General features: G+C 53.6%; 2 protein-coding genes across 2 annotated transcripts in view; both read left to right on the forward strand.

Moving 5' to 3' along the window:
• The window catches only part of HOXC4 (homeobox C4), a 37,210-nt gene extending 13,317 nt beyond the window's left edge, over positions 1-23,893 (forward strand). Inside the window, exons 2-4 of the mRNA XM_079775133.1 lie at positions 21,068-21,183; positions 21,331-22,262; positions 22,754-23,893. Coding sequence (XP_079631259.1) covers positions 21,824-22,262; positions 22,754-23,109 — 795 coding nt within the window. The 5' untranslated portion in view covers positions 21,068-21,183; positions 21,331-21,823 and the 3' untranslated portion in view covers positions 23,110-23,893. The remainder of the gene's footprint in view (positions 1-21,067; positions 21,184-21,330; positions 22,263-22,753) is intronic.
• HOXC5 (homeobox C5) lies at positions 2,220-3,924 on the forward strand (the record flags this gene model as incomplete). The annotated part of the gene is made up of 2 exons (XM_079775430.1): positions 2,220-2,673; positions 3,364-3,924. The coding sequence occupies 2 exons, from the start codon at positions 2,220-2,222 to the stop codon at positions 3,576-3,578; spliced, it is 669 nt and encodes a 222-aa protein (XP_079631556.1). The 3' UTR covers positions 3,579-3,924.
• Positions 23,894-24,720: the final 827 nt, after the last annotated feature.

A 24,720-nucleotide genomic window follows, 5' to 3' on the forward strand; every position in this document is an offset into this window, starting at 1 on the left:
TCGCCTTTCCGGAGCGGGCGCCAGCCTGGCCTCCCCCTCCGTGCGGCTGGGTGGCTCTCCTGGGCTCCCTACGCCGAGCAACACACTCACCCCGCAAAAAAAAAAAAAAAGCGGCTTGGGATTTTGATGGGGGTAAGGGAGAAGCCGGGGGTAGGCGGCTTGGTCTCCAGCCCCACACAGGCCTCCCTTCCTGCCTGTGATAGTCTGGGGTCCGTCTTCTGACCCCCGAGCCCTCCAAACCCAGAAAAGCAGCATTATCCGGGGCACCAGGGCTCCCCGCCCGCTCTCCGAGTGAGGAGGGGGCGCCCTGTGAGCAGCCCCCTGCCCGCGCCAGGCCGACAGTTGCGAAACGTGGCGGAGGCGGAGAGAGGAGGGGAAAGGAAGACAGCGGGACTGGAGCCCTCCGCCGGGACTGAGCGATTCAAGGACATCTCCTCGAAAAAGAAAGCCTGGAAACTGAGCTCTCGCCTGCCCTGGGACTCCTGACGTGGCCGGGACAGAATTTCTTCTTCCTCACAGCCCAGCCCAGGCTGGTTCCTCACTCTTCCTTCTCCCCTCAGACTCCGCGGGTGAGGAGCGCAGCTAGGCCTCAACCTTCCCCAGCCCAGGCCTTCTCTCCCCAAGCCCAGCCAGAGAAACCTGAGTGGACCGAGAGGGTGAGGTAGTGAGGGGGTCTCCCAGAGAGAAAAAAAATCCGCCAGAGTTTTCTAGACCTTCCAGCTCCCCGCCAGCGCCCCCTCCAGCGCCTCCGCCTGCGGGGGGGGGGGGGGGGGGGGGAGGGAGGGACGCTTCTCCTGGCAGGGGCGGAGATTTCCTGGGGAGAGGCAGGCAGGAAAGAATAAGACTTGGAGCTTGGGGAGGGGGGTCGGAAAGGGGCCGAATGGCTGTATAGGCCCTGACCGTGGGCTGTGAAGGTTGCCCAGGCGCCTGCTCTGCCCACCCCCTTCTCCTACCCCCAGTCAGGTTCTTCCTGCACTTCCATCTAGCTCAGAAATTCCTCTCCTGTGGCCCTCGTGGATTTAAGTCCCTGGTCCAGAGGCCTCTCCTCCATAGGGCACAAAATAGGTCTTGTCCTCTGCCCTGCCCATATATTTGTGGAGGCTTGAATCTTGCTTTTCCATGCCCTCAATGAACATCTATTTCCTATCCGAAATATTGGACATAGGTATCACATGAGGGTCATACACAGGGATGTAGAGCAGTCTCCCAGGCCATTGTGTCTGGGAGACTGCTCTACACACACACACAGAACACATACACACGTTGAAAATGACCTTGTTGCTACTTTGGGGTCTCTGGTATGGTGAGGAGGTCTGCTCAGCTACCATGGCTCCTCACCTCCAGGCTCACCCCAGAGTCCCCAGTACTCTCAGCCTCATGAACCCACCCCACCCCCATCTAGTTCTGCCCACCCAGGATCACTTCTCCTGGGCATCCTGTCTGCCTCTCCAGAGGCTTGGTTCACTTTTCCATGCTGACAAGCAACTTCTCAGCAATAGCAGTGCTTTGGGACATCCAAGGAGAGGAACCTCCAACCTGAGATAAGCCCCCCCTAAGTCCAACCTGGGCAGGCCCCCTCCCCCACTTAAGTCCCCTTCCCTCAGCTATTTTTGAAGATTGGAAGGCCCTGGGGGTGAAGAGGACAGGTCTATCAGTTACCAAAAAAAAAACCCCCCACAGTGCATCCTAAACGAGGCCTCCTCTTCCCTTAAAAATTAAATACAATTTCAAAGGCCATTTCAGGGGTTTGTTGCAGCAACAACCAGCTTCCCCTCTACAGGGTAGAAAATCCATCGGTCTGAAAGGCGAGCCGGCGCGCCAGGCTGCAATTTCTCCAAGTAGGCACCAGGTGTCGCTGTGGGCTCGTTGTCCCGGCTACCCCCAATTCAAAAGAACCATTTTTTTTTTCCTCCCCCTTCTCCCTGTTTCTCTCATTCCCTCTCCCCTTTGGTTAGGCTTTGCCAACATATCAAGATGCGTTTCGCCGGCTTCCATCACTAACCTCCCGGAGGTCATCAAACCAAATTTATGAGTGGCCGCCGGAGTCACGTGACTCTATTTAAGGCTCCCTTATTTGGGAAGAGCGCATAGGATAAAGAAAGAGATATCTCCACCTATAAATTGTGCACTTTGGAGAACAAAAAACCCCTCAACTTCAAAGAGTCACAAATCACCCTTAATCAAAAAGGGTGCAGAAATTTTTTTGGGCCCTCCCCGCCATGAGCTCCTACGTAGCCAATTCATTCTATAAGCAGAGCCCCAATATCCCTGCCTATAACATGCAAACTTGTGGGAACTATGGATCGGCCTCAGAGGTGCAGGCATCCAGGTACTGCTACGGCGGATTGGACTTAAGCATCACTTTCCCACCGCCTGCGCCTTCCAACTCTCTCCACGGGGTAGACATGGCTGCCAACCCCCGGGCTCACCCCGACCGCCCCGCCTGCAGCGCCGCGGCCGCTCCAGGACACGCTCTGGGCAGAGACGAAGCGGCTCCTCTGAACCCCGGGATGTACAGTCAGAAGGCGGCTCGCCCAGCGCTGGAGGAGCGAGCTAAGAGCGGTGGGGAGATCAAAGAGGAGCAGGCGCAGACAGGGCAGCCTGCCGGACTGAGCCAGCCACCGGCCCCGCCACAGATTTACCCGTGGATGACCAAACTGCACATGAGCCACGGTAAACTTTAGGACTTCATTTTGCGCGCTCGGGTCCGCCTGGGTTTTATAGGCCATGCGGGGCAAATAAAGAAAAAAAACCTGCGGCCATAAATTTTACGATCCAGGCATCAATGGCTCGTAAAACTGTCCACTAAAAGGCTTAGAGGCTGTGTGCGCCCAAATTTACGACGACATAATTGGATCATAGGAACAAAACGTGTATAAAAGGCAATATTCAATTTTTGGGGGAGAGGGAGGGAGTTAAAAAAATAGAGGGATCTAAAGGGTGAGGCGCGCGGGGCTCCAGCGCGGGGATCCCCCCGCGGCTCCCTCCTCCCCCGTGGAGCCGGCTCGGCCTGCGCTCGCCGCTCCGGAGGACTCCAGCGACTTGGGAGGGGCGGGAGGGGGGTCCCCGGTGCTCGGATCTTGAGGGTGCTTGTTGTTCGGTCCGAGCCTGGGTCTCCCTCTCCCCCCACCCCTCAGCCCCTCTGGCTGCGGAGTGAAGGCTGCGGCGGAAAGTTTGCTGCCTGGGCGGAGGCGCCTCTCCCGGGGCTGGGCTGGGCCGGGCCCGCCTGCGGCCCGCCGGGCCTGTCTCGCCCTGCTCGCCTCCGGTCCCTCCGCCGCGGGTCGGGGCCTGGGACTCGGGTGGGGACGCTGAGGCGCTGCACGCTATTCACCCCTTCCTGGCTTGGGGGGGCTTATATTCCAGAGACAGACGGCAAGCGGTCCCGAACCAGTTACACGCGCTACCAGACTTTGGAACTGGAAAAAGAATTCCACTTTAACCGCTACCTCACTCGCCGCAGGCGCATAGAGATCGCCAACAACTTGTGTCTCAACGAGAGACAGATCAAGATCTGGTTCCAGAACCGCAGGATGAAGTGGAAGAAAGATTCCAAAATGAAAAGCAAAGAGGCTCTTTAGGAGGCAGCGGGGACGCCCGCCAACAGCACCCTGAGCTCCTTTCACTCCCCTCGCCTTTCCTTTCCGGTTTTCCTCTCTGTTTTAGGGCAAGGGCGGTGGCTGGGGACCCGCTCCCGGGCCCCCAAGACAAAAGCGCTTTCCCCGGCATTCCGCATCCCCACCGACCCCAGGTTCCCGCGGGGCTGACCCTGCTGTGCTGACTCCCCTCAGTTCTGGGGCGCCCCGGGCCAGCTCCGCAGGGGTCCGAGGGCTGTGGCTCACTGGCGCTGCCCCGGCTGGCGCTGCCCCGACCGGCCTGGGCCGCCTCTCAGGCTCCCAGCCCCAGCTAGACCCACCCGAGTGAAGGTGGGCCGTGTGGTTGCTGCAGGCCGGGCGCCCCGACCCTCCAGCCTCGCTCTCTCCTTTGTTCCCGGTTTAGGCTGGCCAGGCCGCTTCGATCTGGCGAAAGAGTGGTTGTGTCTGGGGGAGTCTGGCGCCAGGCTCGGGGTGCTTCGTTGTAGTGACTACACTCAAGTTGTTCATTTTTAAATAATTTGCATAATAAAAGGGGAGCCGATTGAAGTCTGCCTCGGGCTCCTTGGGTTGTCCTCTGCTCTCTAAACCTTTCTCCCAACCCCACACCCGGGAACCTCTCCAGCCTGCGCCCTCTGCATGCCTTCAGGCCCCCAGCCTCAGACCACTAGCTAGCTCAACTATTGAGGTTCCCTGCCACAGGACCCCAGCAGCGGTCCGAGGGGCTCCTGGCTGCTAGTATCCTTGCCGCGACTTTCTGTGCCCGCCTGCCCCATCGCTGTTGTACAACTATTTATTGACTCCAGGTCTTTCCTGAAACTATATTTTGTCATATCAAATAAAGACAAAGAGAGAACAGGACTAAAAATGCAGCGGCTCCTCTCTGTTTGAGGCACGTATTGGGCAAAAATGTCTAAATGGGCTGTGAGGTGCAGGGGGAGGCCCACAGCCTTTAAACCTCCCCTTTAAAGGAATTTTTAGGAGCTTCTTGGGGTATTGAGACAAGGCAGGTGAACTGAGCTCCTGTCCTGACCCCTGGCCCCAAGAAGGGCCTCGGGGGAAGGGGAGGACCCAGGTGCCTGTCCTATGCTGTGGCCATCCAAGGCATTCAGGCTTCTGCACCCCGTTCCCTCCTTGGTTGGGTGGATCTGGGGCCTCTAGACTGACAGCGGCCCTCACTGCAGGCCAGAACGAGTCTGCAGGGACTGGCGGCCCTGTAGTACTCAGACTTGGCCCCCTGAAGATCTCTCCAGGCTTAAGGGGTCCCCGAGGGGCCTAGGTGGACATAGAGAGAGGGCTGAGCCCAGGGTCCTATTTGGTCTCGGGAGGATCCTCAGAGTTGGTGCTGCTTAGTACAGGGGAGCTGGGGAAGTTGGAGGAGGTGTGTCTCAGCTTTCTCAGATACTGGCGGAGGGTGAGGAGGGAGGGCAGCCTGCGGGGTGTCCCTGCCTGGCAGGAATCTTCGGACTGTTTCCCCACCTTCTAGGGCCTAGGGCTATAGAGGACAATTAACTGGAAAGGAGCTGCATAGACCAGTGCCTGGGTTTCATCTGTTTGCCATCATTTATCTGGTCGCTGGGATTTTGTGTAGGGGGGAGGGTGGGCAAAAGGGAAGGGGGAAAGGCAGATAATTCAGATGGTGCCTGAGACTGGCTTAGGCCCAGGCTCTGCTCTGATTCAGGCTCTTGGGATGGGAAGAGGGGGAAGTACTTTATAGGAGAAACAAATGTGGGAAGGGTCCATAAAACTTTACTGCATTTCCTCTCCCGCCTCCCACAATGGGGTGATTTCCTGGAGCCAAGCCTAGGCCCCCCACACTGGGGGGGGGGGGGAGGGAGAGGTTCAGGAGCTGGGCTAGAAGGTTTCTCCAGCAGCCAAGAGGGAAAGGGAGCAGGGAGGCTCTGGGAATATTTATGATTATTAATGTTGATGCTCCTTGGATTTATTATAAGGACTGACTTCTCTGCATCCTATTGCCTAAGCCACCTGTCATTTTTTAAAAGACCCAAGAGCCTTTCCTCACAACATGCCAGCAAGTAGGAGGTCTCACCAAATGCTGATTGAAATGCACCCATTGCTACACCCTTCTTCACACTGCACTCACTCAGTCCAGATTAGGCCTCCCGGAGTGTCCCTCCTCCACTAGCACACAGCAGACAGCCCAGCGCCAGCTTGCCTTCTCTCTCTCTCTCTCTCTGTCTCTCTCTGTCTCTTTCTCCCTCTCTTTCTCAAATAAAATGTGTAATTTTTCGTCAGGGAGTTATTTTAATTTTTTCTCCATGCTGAGTAAAACTATTGGGTGAGCGGTGAAGCATGGAGAAGCACTGGCGTTACCAGTGGGTAACCGTTAACTAAGAAGGAGGCCCTGGCGCCTGCCATCACCTGCCCCAGCCTCCCTGACTGCCGGGGGCCCTGGGCTTCCTCCCAGGGGATGCACCGCCCCAGGGGGAGAACCAAGGGCTTTGCCAGGGGTGGGGGCAAAGTTGCTCAGACGCGCGCTGGGCAGGGCGCCCCAGCCTCACCTTGCACTGACTGCCTCCTCCCCGAAGGGTTTGGGCCTCTCTTTCCCTGGAAGAGCTGGGCAGGCTTGGGTAGATGCAGCCATGCCTGCCCGGTCCCCCCTCCTGTCACAGCCTGCAGGTCTTCGCCCAGGCCCCAGCCTCTGCTTCAGCAGCAGCAGTAGCCACAGCCCTGCACTGGGAGTGGGTACAGCCCAGGCCCTTGCTTTTCGCCCTGAGCAGAGGCTTCTACTTTGGACTCTGAGGTGGTTCCCCCACCGGCCAGCCCCCTGGAACAATCGCCACGTCCCAGGGTTTAGCATCGCTCTGGGGGAGTTAGTGGAGGGGCTCCTGGGTCCCAAACAGGGACAAGGAAGCCTGCCTCTTCACTTTGCCCTGAAACCCACCCCCTCTGTCATCGAGAAAGAAGGGGAAGAAACATGACTTACCTTCCCGGGGGAGTGGGAAGAGGGGGATACGGCCCACTCTGAGCAATTAGAGGAGAGAGGAGGACAAAAATAGGAGGAAAAAAAATATCAACACGACCTCGAAGGCGACAGGTCCTTATGGAAATAAGTAAGTAAATAAATAAGGATCCACCCTCTCCCCCCTCCCCACCCTACAAGAGGGGTGTGGGGGTGGGGCAAAGGAGCAGCACGAGGTCTTTTTAGTGTAACTGAGCATTAGAGAAATACCCACGGCTTCTATGTGAATTTAGGAGTTTGAAACTTTTGGAGGTTATTTATGTGAATGGCCCGAAGGCAAGCCCGTGAGTGGCTCTTGGGGGACCACGTGATGTCATTAAACCAAGTTTTATGGTGTAGGGAGAGCTGACAAACCCACAATATATTTACATCATATATAATCTTAACTGTCCAGCCACGCAGCTGCTGGTGAGGTTTAATGCTAGGACAGAGGGCCTGGCAGTTAGAGGGGATTACGGCGGCGCTGGGGATGATGGTGAGAGAGGTTACTTCTTCGCAAATGAATCCCAGGCGAATGCTGTAAGTTAATTTTCTCTCTCTGACCCTTTCTCCCGTTTACCTAATCTTCCCACTTCAGGAGAGAAGGCAGTCCCTACTCATTAAGGGGAGGGGAAGAAGGCCTCCCCAGGCCCCAGGCACCATCAGGCTGGGGTAGGAGAAGAGAAGCCGCTGGGAGGTAGGAGGATGGGGAGCTTGTCGCCCCAGACGAGCCCTCTCCTCCCTGCCCTTGTTCCCTCCAGTTATGAGTCAACTGGGGTAAAGAGAGGCCTGGGTTCTTCAGAGCTTTGCCAGGTCTCCCTGACCCCCTCTCCCTCCTCAGCTGGGAAGAAAGACAGCGGCCACATATGGGTGTTTGGTGGGTGTTTGCAGGAGTGTGTGAACTGTAGGCGCAAGCGCAAAATGCCTCTGGTCCAGGGCAGGGCCAGTGTGGCCCTTGGCCAGTGACCCAGAGTCCAGGCAGGGTGGGCAGCTGGGGAAGGAGGGCTTTGGGACTTTTGAACCCACAGGCTTTGAGCTGAAATGGCAGAAGCATCTTAAAGGTGGCCAATTGAACCCCAGGGCTCCTAACGCACCCCCTCCTTCTTCACCAGTAGGCCTGGGTGGGCAGCTGTCTCAGCCTCCGTGGTCTGGGGTTCTAGTCTGTCTGGGGCCAGTGTGGTTTTGCGCCTCCTCCTCCCTCTAGCTGCTGGGGTCTTTCCTGGCACCCCTAGCCCTGGCCACCCGTGAAACTAGGCCTGGGAGGCCTAGAGGTGGCTGCTGTGAGTGCAGCATAAGTGGGTGGGGGAATGGGGCAGCCCTCTTTACAAGGCTGGCCAGGCAAGGCCTCCGCCCTCAGGAGGGAGTGGGTTCTGGCGGATGGGGCCACAGGGCCCAGTGTGGGCATGGCACCCTGGCCCAGTCTCAGGCTGGGCTCCCTTCAGGTTTGTAGGAAGGAGCCTGGGAGGCACGTGTCCTCCGCACCTGTGAGTGGTCCCCCATCGCGTCCCCCAGAGCTAAGCCAGGAAAGCGGCAACATGTGAACTCGGCTCCTGGAAGGGGCCCACCAGAATCTCGAGGGATTCCTAAGCAGGGGGAAGGCGGTCCCAATGAGGGCAACTTGGGGAAGAGGAGGGGGAGGAGGGGCGAGCCAGGTCTACGCCTTTCCAGAATAGTGGGGGCCTGCCTGGGAGCACGAGGGGGTCCAGGCACCCGCTTTGTGAAGAGGTGCATTTGGGGAACGGGGAGAGGAGGCTGCTGGCTTGCTCCTACCGCCCTAGAGACTGAGGAAGAAGCAGGGATCAAGCACCGACAGACAGGGAGCCCAGGCAGACTCTGGAAGGGTGAAGGGGGACGGAGACCCAAACACAGCGTGTCTGAGCTGGAGCCCCAGCCCCCACCCTGGCAGTCGGTCGTTGGTGTGAGGACCGCGGGCGCCGGGACTGGGGAAATCCTACGCCTTTCCTCGCCGCCTCGGTTTGTAGCTTAGCCTCGGCCTCCCCACCCTCCTCCCTAGTTCTTTATTTCCTGGGGGGCGGGGGGCGTTCGGATCCCCGAGGATTCTCCTCAGCAGCCCATTTGGAAAGTTAGCTCTCAGGTTCTCCCTTCCTCATTTCTGGCCCTCCTCGACTCTCCCCTCCCCACCAGTCTGTGCTTTTGAGGGTTTCTGAAAACTTTCCAACCAGGCAGTGGGGAGATGGGAGTTTCCCGTGGTCTATAATTCTTCCCCTCGATCCGGCCTCCTCAAGGCCTTAAGGAGCGAGTCTCGTGGTCTTTAACCAAGATTTGAGCCAGGGCAAAGACACGCACCCTGGCCGGACTCTCAGCCTTCCCCGACTCCTGGCCAAATCTCCTCCCATTCCCTCCGCTCCGTGTGGGGCGGTGAACTCGGGTTACACAGCGTCTCTTAGGGGGCCTATGACTTCCTTGTCCCATTTTCTGTTTCTTAGGCTCAAAAATGTCACTCCTTATTATCCCAATAATAATAGATGGTCCTTCCTCTCAAATAATTTACCTGGGCCAGTTTTTTTTTGTTGTTGTTGCTGTTTTGTAGTGGGATGAACGGAAGTAGGACGAATACAAACTGGGCATGAGGTTCTTGGTTTTCCCACCCCCACTTCGCGCTGGAATTGAAGGGGTCCACTGGAGGGGGCGGGGGAGGATGGGCAATCAGGTGCCCCAGCCAACCCGGAAAGCTTTAAATTTTGTTCCTAGGTCTTTAACCCTAGAAGGGTCAAGCAACCAATCAGGAATGCTCTAAGTAGGGTCACATGGCCCTCACCAACCAATCAGCCCAAAGTACTTGGGTCTCTGTCTCGCCTCACCCTACCTCCACCTCGGCTCCCTCCCTCCCTCCCCACCACTCCCTATAGCTCCTGGGTTCGCCCTACCTCAGATGCCCAGGGGAGTAATGCTGAGCCCATTCTGGCCTCTGTCTCTGAACCAGCTGTGGAGAGCCCGTGGCTTCTATTCTAACGAAGTTGTACCTGGAAGTCAATCTCAATTGTACAGGGATCAGAAGTTGTGAGGGTGTCCTCTGGATTACTCCCATCTTGGCCTGTGTGATCCTACCCAATTCTCTAGGTTTCATAGATGTGGACTCTAGATCAGGCTATGCAGCAGGTGTGGATATGAACTCGAACCCTGAATTCAAATTCTGAGTATGATTATTCCCTATACACTCACCTTGTACAAGTTATCATTTTCTTCCAATCTTCTTGGGGGCAGGCGTGATGATTAGAAGAGGCCTCTTTTGATTTGTGTTTCTGGAAATGTTCCAGGAGTCATTAGCTTTATCTACAGGATGATCCTGTGTCCTGGCCAATAGCTGTCAAAGGACACAGTCACTGAAGGTGTGGATTTCAATGTTTATGTATACATGGGTCGGTCAGAACAAGCAATGGGTGGAGAAACTATTTCTGAGCAAGGGCATTTGATGGCACAGAGAGTGTGCATGTATGACAGAAGTGTGTGTTTCCTAAACATTTGGGGCTGGGCCCTGACCCAGCCACCTCATGAGTGCAGACCAGGCACTCCTCATGCCTCCACCCCTCTCCAAGACTTTGTTCCAGGGTTAATTTTCTGGTTGAGTTCTCCGCCTCTCCCCTTCTCCTTCTGATCTCTGGTCCTCTTGAGCTGACTGAGGGGTGGGAGTTCTGATGGGCTGTGCCCCTGGGAACTCTAAGCCCTCCTCTAAGGGGCCTCAGGGGTGCAGGATGGGAGGGGTAACCCAGTTTGAGCTGGGCTTTGTCAGCACCCTCCTGTTTGTTTGTCTTCTGGGTAGGGCTGATTTAGGGACTATGCCACAGGTGGGAAGGATTAGAAAGAGAAGCCAGAGGGAAGGCAGCTCTTCTGGAAACCACTGAGCCCCCACTTTCCACATCACCTTCATCATACTGCTCCATTGACTCTTTCATGGGTTAAGAATGAAAGCACACACATTCTTTCTCCCTGGTAGATGGTGTGGTAGTCTTGTCTGAGACCAACCCTCACCTCCAGTGTGGATTTCTCACACTAGAGTTTCCAGATCCCATAAAGCTGGGGAAAGACAGCGGGCATTGGTTGTCTAAGCAGGCACTGGGAAGAAAGATTTTATTGCTTAACCCCTCCTAATATCCATGTAAACTTTTTCTTTCTCTTTGACTCTTCCTCTCTGTGTGTAGTTGCTTTGGGCTGGGTTTCAATTCTGTATTTTCTTTTGCTGAGGAGACAAGCACCACTCTGAGCCTCCTCCTCACTGGGTCTGGAGATCTTGGAGCCCTTTGAGGTGGAGAAGGGGAAAAATCAGGACCCCAAGTTAGGGATCTTTGAGTTAGAGATTCAATATAAGGAAGAAATGAAGCTGCTAGAGGGCCAAGAAAATCACATCCCCCTTTAATGGGTCCTGGTAACCCAGAATGGTGTGTCTGTTCTAATAATATCTCCTTCACAGGCTTTGATGGGGCCCCAGGAGCCAAAGGAATTTGGAAGGCTGAACTGGGGTGATAGAGATCTCTTGGTCCTTGAGTCCTGGAGAACCCTGGGATTTATCTCCCTCTCCCATTCCTAAGGCTCACTGAAGGGCAAAGGGGAACAGCAACACCCAGGAGAAATCACTGTGTAGGGGGAACAGGGGATAAAATTTGGGACTTGGGAAAGTTACACTAGGTAATCCAGCACCTTGTTCATTCTCTGATGGCCAGGCCTTAGAAGCTACAAGGAGAGGTTGAATAGAAGGCTCTGGGCATGCTGGGGAGCCAGAGCAGGTAGGAAGCTACTTCTTCACACCTGATACAACTACAGAGAAATTTCTCCCATGATCTGCAGCCCTGCATGGGCTCGGTGGAATGTGTCGGCTCAGTTCCCTGGGATCCTTCAGTACTGTGTCTGCCACAGCTCTCAGAGGGGTAGAGTAGACCAGGTCTTCCCTAGAAAGATCCCTATTTCTCCCAGTCCCTGACCCCAAACACCACACATGAACACACAGAAGTACATGTATGTGCCTAAGTATGGTCTGAAAGAGGTCTGAAGCCCAGGCTGCACACAGTAAACCAGTCTTGAACCAACTTCCCAGTCCTTGCCCTGCCCCATTCTTCCCACCCACCCAGCCTGGAGACCATTTGTCCTGCCCTCCCCACCTCTGCCCTCAAGCCCTGGGCAACTGTCCAGTTTCCTTCCTTCTGCCTCTCTGGAAAAGCAAAACCCTGGAGCAGCCCCCACAGATGGTGGCAGCCAGGCTCCTGGTGACCTTTAGTCTTCTGTTGGCCTGTTGGGTTGTGGAGAGTTGGAAGATAACAAGGGACTATGAAGCCAGACCCTCATCTGATCAAATCACCCTTACCCTCTGCTCCAGGCTCAAATTCCAAATCTCTCATGGCTGATTCTTTGCTCAGGCAGTAGAGAAAAATCTAGTAGATACTTCTTTAAAAAGTCACCTAGAAAGCCCATTGTGTGTGTGTGTGTGTGTGTGTGTGTGTGTGTGTGTGTGAAGGTGAAGTAAGTAAGGGTCAGGTCTCTCATTTTAGATTGTGTCTCTCCCCTTCCTCTGGATAGAGGATGGGGGCGTGGGCCAAGGTTTTATTGAGGGTGCTTTTCCTGTTGGGAGTAGAGACTGGGTCATAAAAGCCTAGAGGAGCTGTTTTGATCTGGTGACTTCTCAGGAAGTAGCATCTGAGGTTTTGCTTTGTAAATCACTCTCCCCCAATCTGGCCAGCAAGATTGGATTGCACTTCCCCAAGCCCACCTGGGGCCCCTCTATACCTCCCTTTCCCCAGTAAACCAAAGAAGGAAACTAAAAGGACATCCAGGGCTCCCCAAAATTTCCACCTCCAGTAAGAAAAGAGCTCATTGGTGATTCCCCTCCTCAAAGTTCCAGATTTAAAAATCAACCGAGGAACCTTTCATTTTCTTTTGTCCACACAGACCTTGTTCCCCCAACCCCTCAACTAAAAAGGAACCAACATCCAAGCAATCAGCTCCTGAGCCTGGTGGTAGATACCATGACTCATCGGGGGCTCTGCTCTCCCTGTGACCCCTTTCCTAAGCCCCGAACTCGAACTCCTTCTTGACCAGGTGGAACAAGGTGTTTAGGGGAGAACTTATGAAGAGGGGGTGCGAGTGAAGCATATAGAAGTCCCCAGCTAGCACCATGTGAGTGGAGGAAACTCTGCAGTGCTGTGGTGCTGGTTTTATGTAATTAAGATGGGTGCAGGGGTGTGTGTGAAAGCTCACAGCCTTCTCCTGTTTCTCTCTAACCCAATTCTCTGCAAACAAAATCATATTTTACCTGCATGGCTCCATTTTGTAATGTTAATGAACCTTCCCCTCCTAAAGACACCCCGTTTCCCACGGGTCTCCCCTGAGCCTGGAGCTAAGGAGCTGAAGGGAAAAGAAGTAAAGAGCCCTCTACCTCCATCTCAGTTTGGGCTCAGTAAATCAGGACGTTTTCAGGCCCAGGCATCAGGGCTCCTATCCACCGCCAGAGAAATGTCTCCACATGCTGGGAATGAGGCCATAGATTATATGAGTTCCTGGGCTCTCTGAGCACTTGCATAGGCTCTAGTGTACCCTTGTTTATTTCCCAGAGAACTCTGGGCTCGGGCATCCCAAACTCACAAGCATTAGAGAATTGCCCTCATTCCTAGGACTCCAAAAAAAATTCAGGTGTCTTTATAGAGAGCTGAACAATCCTGTAGCTGTACACGTGAAAATGTATTTATGGACGGCTCTATGTCTCTATAACAGGATGTATGTTTTACATCTCTCTCTATTCCACATTTAAATACAGATTTATAGATCTCTAGATTTATAGATCCACAGTGAACATAACAGTCCTCTGTCGAATTCCTGTGTGCACATTACCAATCCTTCTATAGAGTTCGATGTATATGCTAGAATGTATTGGTACAGCTCTCACTCTCTCTAAACATCTAGATGAATATTTGGTGGGTTTTTTTTTCTCACTTGGAAAGAACTATATTGTGTTGCTCAATCTCTATTTTGAAAAATTTATCTTGATTTATGTAAGGGTCCCAACTCATAAAACAGCTATTTATTGAAGCAGAATATTTGGAGATCTTTGTAGTCTTTGCAGAAACTTAAATATTAGAACATATGTTTAGAGATGGTTTCATAATGCACACATCTACACGTAGGGGCATAGCTCTCCGTCTGGAAGGATTTAAACTTACTGTCTCTCTACCTCTGTGATCAATAAAGAGTGGGGATAGGGAACAAATATCTTTTGTATGTTTTGCTTATTAAAGCAAGTGATTCTGTTGCTATTTCCAAGGCTATCTTCAAATCTAGTGCAACTGAATGATCTGTCCCCTGAAAACCCACTCTAGGGACCACAGCCTCTGTCCAGACGGTCCCTGTGATCTGCAATCCCAGCCCAGAACCCCCCCCCCCCCCCCCCCCCCGGCCCCGAACCTGCAGCACCTCCTAAGAGAGCCACGGAGGAGCAGGGAACTGAAGAAAGGAAGGGTCCTGCCGCCCAGCCCCTCCTGGCTCCCGGGGTGAAGCTGACAGAGGCATGAGTCCCCCCAACCCATCCAACTGGGCCTTTGACATTGGGGGAAAGGGTGTCCAAGCCCCTAGCTATGTTTTTAGGGTGCCCAAATGGTGCCAGGGTCACCGCCCAACCCATAGGTGCCCCATCCCCAGTGGTTCCGGGTGCCCAGGGCCCAATTAAGCGGCCGCCTTGCTCCCGGCAGCCGCACTCTTATCGGCGGGATTGATGCCTCCGCGGCTCCTGTATATCATTTCCAAGATTTTTTCTGTCCAACTCCTCGGCTCCTTGGGCTTCCGCGGCTTTGACTAATGATTGCTACAGATGCCAACGTCTCCAGAATCCTAATAGCCAGGCAGGCGGACTCTTATTTACCCAGCAACATTGCTGCTGGGGAAGGAGGTTGGGGGAGCAGAGGTTGGGGTGTTGTAGATGGCGGGGGGAGAGGGGGTGCAGGGAGAAGATTGCGACCAACTCAAGTTTCACTGAACTTCTTCCCCAGTGAGAAAGACATTCCCAACTCCCTCCTCCCCCCGAGGGGGAAATGTAATCATCAAATACTGCTAATAGTAAGTCATCGCTCGCCTCCTTGGAAAGGATCAAAGGATGAACAGACCGTGGGAGAATAATCAGAGAGGTGTTTATTAGTTGTAAATAGATGAGACATTAAGCGGAACACCAGCGGTTTGGGGAGGGAAAGAGGGTTGGTTTTGTGTGTGTGTGGAGGCAAGAAAGGCTACGTGGGAGAAAGGGCTTCTTTTCTTTATTTCAAGTCTTCCCCTTCCACTCCCCACCCCAAATCTGTTCCACTCGTAAATTAAAATTTCTCCCCTCTCTCCCTTCCTTGGCCTCACCTTCAGCCCCTCGGATGCAGGGACTGCGGCGTGTCCCTGGACAGCGGGGCCGAGGCGGCGGCTGCCGGCCCCGGGCCTCTGTCTGGGGCTGGGGGGCGACATCAGACTAAACGGCCAAGTGCAGGTGGGGGGCTCCGAGCCCAGCCCTGGGGTCCCGCTGGGGCGCGCAGTGGCGGACAGTTGTGGCCATGTTTGCTCCTCTGGGCGCTTCTGGGCCGCGGGCGCAGGGCCGAGTCTGGGGACGGGGACGCGGCTGGAGCTCCCCGCTGAGCCCGGAGCCGGGCGCTGCGCTTCCGCGGGTCCCGGGCAGACCTCCGAGCACCCCCTTCTCGGGGCGGGGAGGCGACAGCCGCGGGCGGCCCGGCCCGGCCCCAGGCGGGCGGCGATAACTCGGCGCGGCCGCCCCTCGTAGAGAAGAATGGAGCGCAGATCGCTCAGGGGGCGGCCGGGCAGCTCCGCAGCCGCAGAGCCCCGCGCGGCGGGCGGCCGCAGCCCCGGCCGCCGGGCCGGGAGGGCCATTTCGTTGGTGTGAAGGGCGAGGCCGCGGCCCGGGGGCAGCCTGCGAATTGCCGCGCGGCGGGAGCGCTCGGAGAGACAAAAAGGGAACCGAGAGATTAAAACCAGTCGGAGGCAGAGGCGTCTCGACGCGGCCAAAGCGAAAATCAATCACGTAATTAAAACGGGGAGAGGGCGAGGCCCGAGGTTGGGGGTCTGGGGTTCGGAGGAAGCCGCCGAGGTGCGGGCCGAGGCGGGCGAGCGTCCGGGGGAAGGGACGCGCCCGCTGGGGCCCACGCGCAGGGGCTGCGGGCTAGTGGAGAACAGATCGCGGTGGGTCCCTGCGCGGCTGGGCGGCGCGGGCCGGGGTCCTCTCCCAGGCCGACCCCCCAGCGCCCAGGGCCCCTTCTGGGACTCTCCCAATTTTATGAGAATCTGGTTAAGGGCTGCTCCCGACCCCAGTGGGGCCACGGCTCTGCCTAGGAAAGTTTGTCTGAGAGCACAGGTGGCACCGAGGTACTTACTGCCTCTGGGTTTGAGGGGATGGAGGGAAGTGGCGCCCTGGTTTCAGGCACTGACATATTGGCCTCGATTCCCCTAACCCAGAAATCAGTGCTTGCCTTTGGAATGACTCCCATCTGGGGGTAGGAAGCGGGTGGGTTTATTCAAGGGGAAACTTGGGGCTGAGCAAACTGGACCCCTTCCGGCAGGAAAAGAGAAGGAGCAGTTCCTGGAAGAAGGACCTGAGGCACCCAGGCAGCTGATTTGTGGGGGAATGATGTTCTTGTTGTTATTGAGGTTAATAATGGTAACCTCCGGTATGGCTGGGTCAGCCTGGAGAGATGATTTCTACACAATCCTTTCTCACAGAGGCTTCTCTCGAGAAGTCAAGGGTTCCCCAACTTGGCTGTGATTGGGGAGAATAAAATAAAGACCTTCCTCTCTCCCCCTGCCCTTTCCTCTCCCACTCCTTGAGGATTCCAGCAAAAGGGGAACCTTATAAAATCTCCATGCCTCCCATCATTGTCCTCTGCTCTCTTCAGTTCACTAAAACGCACTGTCTTTGGGCGTTGGGCTTTGTGGGGCGCCCTTCTTATGAAGTTCGGCAGACTAGACCACGTCTCCATGAATTCTGTCTCTGACCCTGGAGGAGACCCAGGGTTCCCTTGCTTGCTCCAAGGAATTCTCTGTCTATCCTTAAACTTTCCAGTCTCTGCCTTCTTTGGTCCTGGGTGCCTGATCCCATGGGTCTCTGGCAGCTCAGAGGCCACAAACAGATGAGGGCAGATGCCCTCATCAACCCCCGAAAGGGATCGAAGCTTCCTATCATCACCTTAATTCTGAGAGCACCAGGCCAGGGAGCCTTCCATAAAAGACCCTAAAGCCAGCTTAACTCCCGAATCTTTCAAAACTGCATTTAAGCCCTTTTAAAAATAAAAGTCCTTCCCCCACTAAACAAGAAAGCTCAGGTCACAAATCTCCAGGAGCGCAAGCTTCCTGCACCCTTAGTCAGAATTTTGACAACAACAATATTCATAATAATAAGGATTAAAGCTTACATCAAGGGAGAAAGGGACATCCCAGTCCAAGTTTTAAAGGGGTTATAATCCAGCAGCCTTGGCCGGGAGTGGGGGTCAGTGAGGCCAGGATGAGCAAAGAAGGGGGTGGGGAACCCAACCTCTTCTAACTAACAATTTCTCCAGCATAAAAATGAAACATCAAATTCGTTAGCCCAGGGCCTTCATTTTTCCCCTTCCACATTATAACTAGTTATTGAACTCACTGGAAGATCTAAAGGCCATTTGCGAAGAGACAAATTTCAATGGAGTTTCCCCATCAATAACCCCATGGCAGTGACCTATTGGAACAAGTCAAACACCCGAGGTGAAATGCAGGTCACTCTGTCTAACCAATATTAAAATGCGGCCACTTTTTAAAAAGCCACTTTAAACGAGATTTGAGGAAAATTGAATTCCAAGGAAGGCAAGGCAAGGAGGGGGAAATCCATGAGAGGACCTTGCCTATGGTCTTGGAACAAACAAGGGAAATTTATCTTTAATATTTTAAAGGGGGGCAAATTAACATTCCATGATTGCTTTTTCCCCCCCAAGACTATAAGCGATTCCAGGAGAGAGGAAAAAAAAAGGTTGAGTATTTTCTGGTGACACGTCCAGGTTATTAAAATCATTTTAGACCAATTCATTACTTTTACTGACAAGAGATTTAAGAAAAAATCAATTAAGCATTTGCATATTCTTTTGCATACATTAGCCCTGCCTGCTGGCATTAGAAAGGGACAAAACACACATACATACATACATACATACATACATACATACATACACAGGGAGGAAATGGGATAAGAGTCTTGCTTTAGTTTGGGGTTTTCAGGTTGTTTGGAGAAAAAAAATAAAAATGAAATGAATTATTTGATTGCATACTATCTAAAAGTCAATTTATTTCAGGAAGAAGAAAGAGATATGTTGCCATTTCCAATCTCTAAAATAACAAAAACCACATACATACACTAAAAGCAAAACCCTGCACTTCTGTGAACGGGAAAGGAATGACTCTCATTTTCCTTCTCTTTGCTTTCCAAATCCTACAGTGGTCCTCACATTTATTTTTCTCCCTAGGAAAATTCAGGGAGTCTGAGAGGTGGATTTTAATGCAGCACAGAATCTGTGGAGCCGCTGAGGTCTCTCAGCCGGCAGCGTGTTACTGGGGAGGGGAGGAATATGGGTTATCCAACGGTCAGTATGGTAATCCGGGCACAATAAGGCCTCGCACACAATGGACACATATTTTTCTTCAGCGGTGTCAGAAGGGAAGCGCTTTGTACTGAAACATGTTTCCGAAAGAGAAACCAGATCGAGATTTAGAAAGGATATGGGGTCGGGGGGCATTCGGAGAGTGTTTAGAAGCTGGCAAAAGGTAGTCAGAAAAAAATAAAAAATAAAATTGGGTCAGAGAGAGGTGGAGGGCAGAGCCAGCCGGAGAGTAGAGAGAGTAGAGAGATCCTTGGGTTGGCAAGGCCAGAGGCAGGAGGGTAATGCACAAAAGGAGGCAGGACCAGATACTAGGAGTCAGTGCGGGAGAGAGCCGCTGCTTTAGTGCCCACCCCCCCACATACACACACACCCCCAATTAAGCCAGTGCTAAGTGCAGGAGTCTTCCGTAAGGATTTGATTTCCGTACTGCTAATAAGTGAAAATGTTTGTACGTATGTGTGTGGTGCAGTCTGGCTTGCTATTTTCCCCATGTGATAGGCGACTTCCTTGTTATTAAGCTATAGAAGCCCAAAGAGAGGTTTTTTTTTTGGTAAGTGATATAGATAAGTGTGGGCATATTGGGGGGAATCGCCCAGATTTCACTTTATGAATGGGCATGTTGAATTAGCTGTGCAAGCCTGCAATGAGAACCACACATATATTTGTGGCTGCATAAGGATGCATTTAATGTATTAATAAACATTAGTAGTATATATATATATTTGTTAGCTGTAATAACCAAAGACAGATTTGACATCTAGTTGGAGGCATCTGAACTCTCTGTATCTACTTACACACACTGGCCTGAAGTGGGTTTCCTGCTCCCGCTGCTCCCTCTAGCCACCTGCAGGAGCTCAGAATCCTGGGGAGTAAGTTCGTAGGATGTGGGGTGGGCAATGCCTTGGGAAGGACTCCCTAACAAGCCCAAGAGGGTAAGGAGATAGAAGAAGTGAGGACTGAGGTGGAGGCAGGGCTGGCAGAGGGTGAGTGTGAGGGCTGGGAGGAGGGGAGCCAGGCCAAGACCTCACCAGGTCAGGTGGGGAAAAGAATATCTGGGCCAGATTGGGGTGGGGCAGCCTGACCCAGGTGCTGGCCTGGAAGGGAGGTTGGGGGTGGGGCTAGGAGGCTTGCAGTCCCTTTAGCTCCCCTACCCCCCACCTGAGATTCCCCAGAGCTTTGGCTCTCCCCTGGGGGCAGTGGTTCAGACTTTCGTGTAGGTCAGCATTCAGCATTGTTTTCCCTTTGCCCTCTTCTTGCTCTCACCCCCACCACCAATAATTACAAAAAAGAAAACCCTCACACACTCCAAACCACTATCAACCTTCCCCTCCTCAAAGTCTCAAGTTCCTCTTCCAACCAAACCAGCCAGTCCTCACACTAAGAGGGTCCCGGACAGGAGTGGGGGCCTGTGGGCATTTGGGAATCTCCTCCAAGAGATGGTACGCCTCCAGGGAACTCCTGTTCCCTCACCCGCCTGATGGCAGGGGGCAGGGCATCATCTACTTGGGAGAGGGTCTCCAGGGACCCCTCCCCGGGCACCTGGGCTGAGGGTGGGAGGATCAGCCCCTTTGGACATCCGCTGTGGCCCAGTGTCATTCTTGCCTTAGGGCGAGCCCTAATTTGGAAGTGGGGACCCTCTCTTGCATCCCAAAGGTGGTGAGAGACAGGTTGAGAATTTCCCCTTTCCCGCCTTCAGTCTTCCTCTCACAAGGGCTTTATTTTTTCTCTTCCCCTCCTCATTCCCTTAATTGCAGATGTTCTAATTAAACCCTCAAATAGTTGTTATGCCGTTTTAAAAGGTACTTATTCAAGTGTCAACCAGGCTGGGCTGGGAGGAGGCAGCGTAGGGCGGCGAATTAAAGGTAGATTGACTAATCACGGCGGCGATCATAATAATAAAATCAGAGGGGGAAAAATCACATTACGACTTTTCGTGGAAAGGAGGGAGCAGGCAGCCAGCGGCCGCCAGCCCTGCGCCGCCGCCGACACAAAGAGTGCGGGCGATTCCGCGAGACTGATTTATGACGTTTTACAGCCCTATAAAAGCTGTAGCGACGAGGCAAGCGCTCCTACCACCGCTGGCAGATTTAGTCTAATAAATAAAACATAAACAGTTAACTTTATGTGTCACTTTTATTGTTATCAAGTAAAATATAGCTGAGCCCCGGCAAGCTATGATTTTAAACTATAATTGTTATCAAGTACAACAAGGGGACCCGGCTCCCTCCCTGGGCTCTCCCTTCTGCCACCCCCCCCCCAACTCTGTGTTATGGGATCAGTTAATTGGAATTGGTGGCATGACATGGCCATCCCTATCTGGGGGGGGGTGAAAAGCAACCCTTCTTGCCCCCCCCCCACTCCATGGCCCTGCCACCCCGGCACAAAGGTATTCCTGTGGGTTGGTGGCAGAGAAAGGGGAGGGGGCAGGAATGGACTGGAGACATCTCCCCCCCTTAGGTGTACCCAGCCCTCCCAGCTTGGTGAGCTCACGCCTCAGCTTTTGGAAGGCAGCCTGGATATGGCCTCTGGGAATGTGTGTTTACATGTAAACACATGTGTTACATGGATACAATCCCTGGCCCCAAGCAAGCTCTATCCACACAGGCCTGCCTCCCTCTTAGCTGGGTCTGCCCTCTGTGGGGATGGAGAAGGAAGAGCCTTGGGGGGACACATCTCAGGCGGGCGCTGACTCCGGGCAGATCTCTCTGCTCCCTGCCCAGGCTCCTCAGCAAGCAGCTTGGAGGCGGCGGTCAGAAAGCTGCAGGCCAGACCGAATGGAGAGTGGGAATAGCAACCGGCAGCAGGAGAGGTCCTAGGTTCCTGGGCTGGGACAGGGAGGTCCAGTGGGTGCTCGGGAGGGCAAGGCTTCTGAACTCTGCTTTTGCCAACCACTTCCTGTCTCTCTTCAGCGGGGCTCAACCCCCAGACCTCCAGAAATGACGTCAGAATCATTTGCATCCCACTGCCTCTACCTGCCAGGTCCAGCTGGGACCCTGCCTCGCCGGCCCCCGGGCCAGAGGGTTGGGTGAGTGTGTATACACGGGAGGGGGCTGGACTCTGGTATGCTTGGATGGGGGGCACCCCAGGCTCTTCAGCCTCCTGGGCTCAGCCTGGGCTCCTCCCCATCCAACCTCCACTCCAGTCCTCATTCAACTTCCTCTTCCTGCAAAAGAGGGGCGCTGCCCGGTGACCTACACAGACAGACAGGATCACCAGGAATGGAAACCTCTGGAGAAGCTCAGGAGCTGAGGCCCAAGGGGCCCATCGGAAGCTCAAGGGGAGACTTCGGGAGGGGGCTGAGTCACAGCCTCCCCACAGCCCCTCAATGCCCAGGCTGGGGAGGAACGCTGGGGCTTCCCCTCCTTTTACAGGGGAGGGCTGTCAGCCTGCGGGGTGCGCGCTGAGACACCCCAGCCCCTGCCAGCTAACCCCACATCACCACCACCACCACCCCAGCAGCACCACCACCACCACACACACAAAAAAATTGGATACATTTTGAATAAAGCGATTCGGTTCCTTATCCGGGGACTGGGTTGCTCCGTGTGATTGGCCGGCGGAGTCACATGGTGAAAGTAACTTTACAGGGTCGCTAGCTAGTAGGAGGGCTTTATGGAGCAGAAAAACGACAAAGCGAGAAAAATTATTTTCCACTCCAGAAATTAATGATCATGAGCTCGTATTTGATGGACTCTAACTACATCGATCCGAAATTTCCTCCATGCGAAGAATATTCGCAAAATAGCTACATCCCTGAACACAGTCCGGAATATTACGGCCGGACCAGGGAATCGGGATTCCAGCATCACCACCAGGAGCTGTACCCACCACCGCCTCCGCGCCCTAGCTACCCCGAGCGCCAGTATAGCTGCACCAGCCTCCAGGGGCCGGGCAATTCGAGAGGCCACGGGCCTGCCCAGGCGGGCCACCACCACCCAGAGAAATCACAGCCGCTCTGCGAGCCGGCGCCTCTCTCAGGCGCCTCCGCCTCCCCGTCCCCAGCCCCGCCAGCCTGCAGCCAGCCAGCCCCTGACCATCCCTCCAGCAACGCCAGCAAGCAACCCATAGTCTACCCATGGATGAAAAAAATCCACGTTAGCACGGGTAGGCAACTTTGCTTTTTGCTCTCCCCCTCCCTCCCCTCTTCCCCAGCGCTCCCCACCCTCCCCGGCCCCCTCTGGCCCCCGTCCTCCTTTCTCTCCTTCCCCCTCTCTCTCCAGGAGCTACTCTGGGTTAGCACAATTGAACTGGATTTACGAGCGAGAATGGGTAATTACATCCCCCATAAATTTTATGGCTTAGCTACTCTGGGCAGTCCGAGCCATGTGCTACGATCTGTTATGTATGTGTGAAAACTATGCTCGCTTTCTAAGGGCGCATAAATAATTCAGTGTCGTTACAATGAGGATTCCCCTCTTATTACACTACAAAGTCTCCAGCTTCCTTCAACTTCTTTATAACCCATTTAGCTTGATGACTTTATTTCCACCACCCCCTCCTCCTGTTCCACAGAGCTGAGGTCGGGGTGAGGGTGGGGGCAGGGAGCTGCTGCCTCTGAACCCCACTATTTGCTTTTCCCCTCCCCACCCCCCCAGTGAACCCCAATTATAACGGAGGGGAACCCAAGCGCTCGAGGACAGCCTACACCCGGCAGCAAGTCCTGGAATTAGAGAAAGAGTTTCATTACAATCGCTACCTGACCCGAAGGAGAAGGATCGAGATCGCCCACTCGCTGTGCCTCTCTGAGAGGCAGATCAAAATCTGGTTCCAAAACCGTCGCATGAAATGGAAGAAGGACCACCGACTCCCCAACACCAAAGTCAGGTCAGCGCCCCCGGCCGGCGCTGCGCCCAGCACCCTCTCGGCAGCCACCCCGGGCACTTCTGAAGACCACTCCCAGAGCGCCACGCCGCAGGAGCAGCAACGGGCAGAGGACATTACCAGGTTATAAAACATAACTCACACCCTGCCCCCACCCCATGCCCCCCTCCTCCCCTCACATACAAATTGACTCTTATTTATAGAATTTAATATATATATATTTTGGTTCTTTTCTCTCTTCTTCCCACCTTATCCCTTGTCAGTTCCAAACAGACAGAACAGATAAACAAACAAGCCCCCTGCCCTTCTCTCCCTTCTACTATTAAGGACCCTTAAAGCATGTGATGTTGTCTTAGCATGGTACCTGCTGGGTTGTTTTGTTTTTTTTTTAAGGCCATTTTGGGGGGTTATTTATTTTTTAAGAAAAAAAACTGCAAAAATTATATATTGCAAGGTGTGCTGGTCTGGTTTGGGTGAATTTCAGGGGAAATGAGGAAAAGAAAAAATGAAAGAGATTTTTAAAGCTAATTCTCATCCTTCTCCTCCTCCTCCCTCTCTCCCCCTCTTTCCTTAGGCCTTTTGCATTGAAAATGCACCAGGGGAGGTTAGTGAGAGGGAAGTCATTTTAAGGAGAACAAAGCTATGAAGTTCTTTTGTATTATTGTTGTGGGGGGAGGCTGGGAGGAGATGGGGGAAGACAGCAGACAAAGCTAAATGCATCTGGAGAGCCTCTCAGAGCTGTTCAGTTTGAGGAGCCAAAAGAAAATAAAAATGAACTTTCAGTTCAGAGAGGCAGTCTATAGGTAGAATCTCCCCACCTCACCCCCCCCCCCATCATGGTTATTGTGTTTTTGGACTGAATTTACTTGATTATTGTAAAACTTGCAATAAAGAATTTTAGTGTCGATGTGAAATGCCCCGTGATCAATAATAAACCAGTGGATGTGAATTAGTTTTACGTCAATGTCTGATGGTTTCTTTTTATCCCCCTCCTCTTTCTGGTCTGGTAACATCCCACCTTCTCTATAGTTACCTAAGTTTACTCTAAGCAAACACACAAATCTTAACTCTCAACTCTAGTTTTACAATATCCTTAGAAGAACCAATGAGGGGGTTGGGACAGGGGACCCTCAGAAGAGGGCATGTGGAAGATTAGGGCTGATTTCTCCTGTCCCTTCCCTCTGACTTTGCAGAGGTCAGACTCTCATGGGGGTGCTTACAGCGGAGCTGGGGGGATGGGGGTCTCACTTTTCTATAGTTAGGCACAGTGCTTTCTTTTTTCTATTTCCCCTCTCCTACCTTCTCCCTTCTCTATGCTGAGCAGGCCTGCCTAATTTCAGACAAGTTTAGGTAGGAGGGAAAAGATCTTTGATCTTTTAGGGCTTTTTTTGGGGGGGGATGAGGCATTAAGAAAGATGCCCCTTCAACATGTATGGTCTCCTTAAAAGAAGAAAGATTTTGAGCTGGTGATTCTGAAGCAGCAAAGTGACCTGTCAGGATGGCTTCTCTGTTTGTTTAGACTTGGAAAGAAGGGTGAAGTGGAGGCCAGAGGCCTGGGAGGCCCCTTGCATGGGTAGGCCTCAAAGCCTGATGCCTGGAGATAATGAGAAACTTTTATTTTTTCCCTCTAACTTTTATCATGGACCTGCCAGGTGTTGAGAAAAGATACAGAGAGAGGCAAGGGACCACCCTGTTTCAGCAACCTCCCGGGTCCCGGCAAGGCTAAGGGAAGGCTCTCTGG

The sequence above is a fragment of the Cnephaeus nilssonii genome (genome assembly GCF_951640355.1).
Source record: "Cnephaeus nilssonii genome assembly, chromosome: 6".
Lineage (NCBI taxonomy): Eukaryota > Metazoa > Chordata > Mammalia > Chiroptera > Vespertilionidae > Cnephaeus > Cnephaeus nilssonii.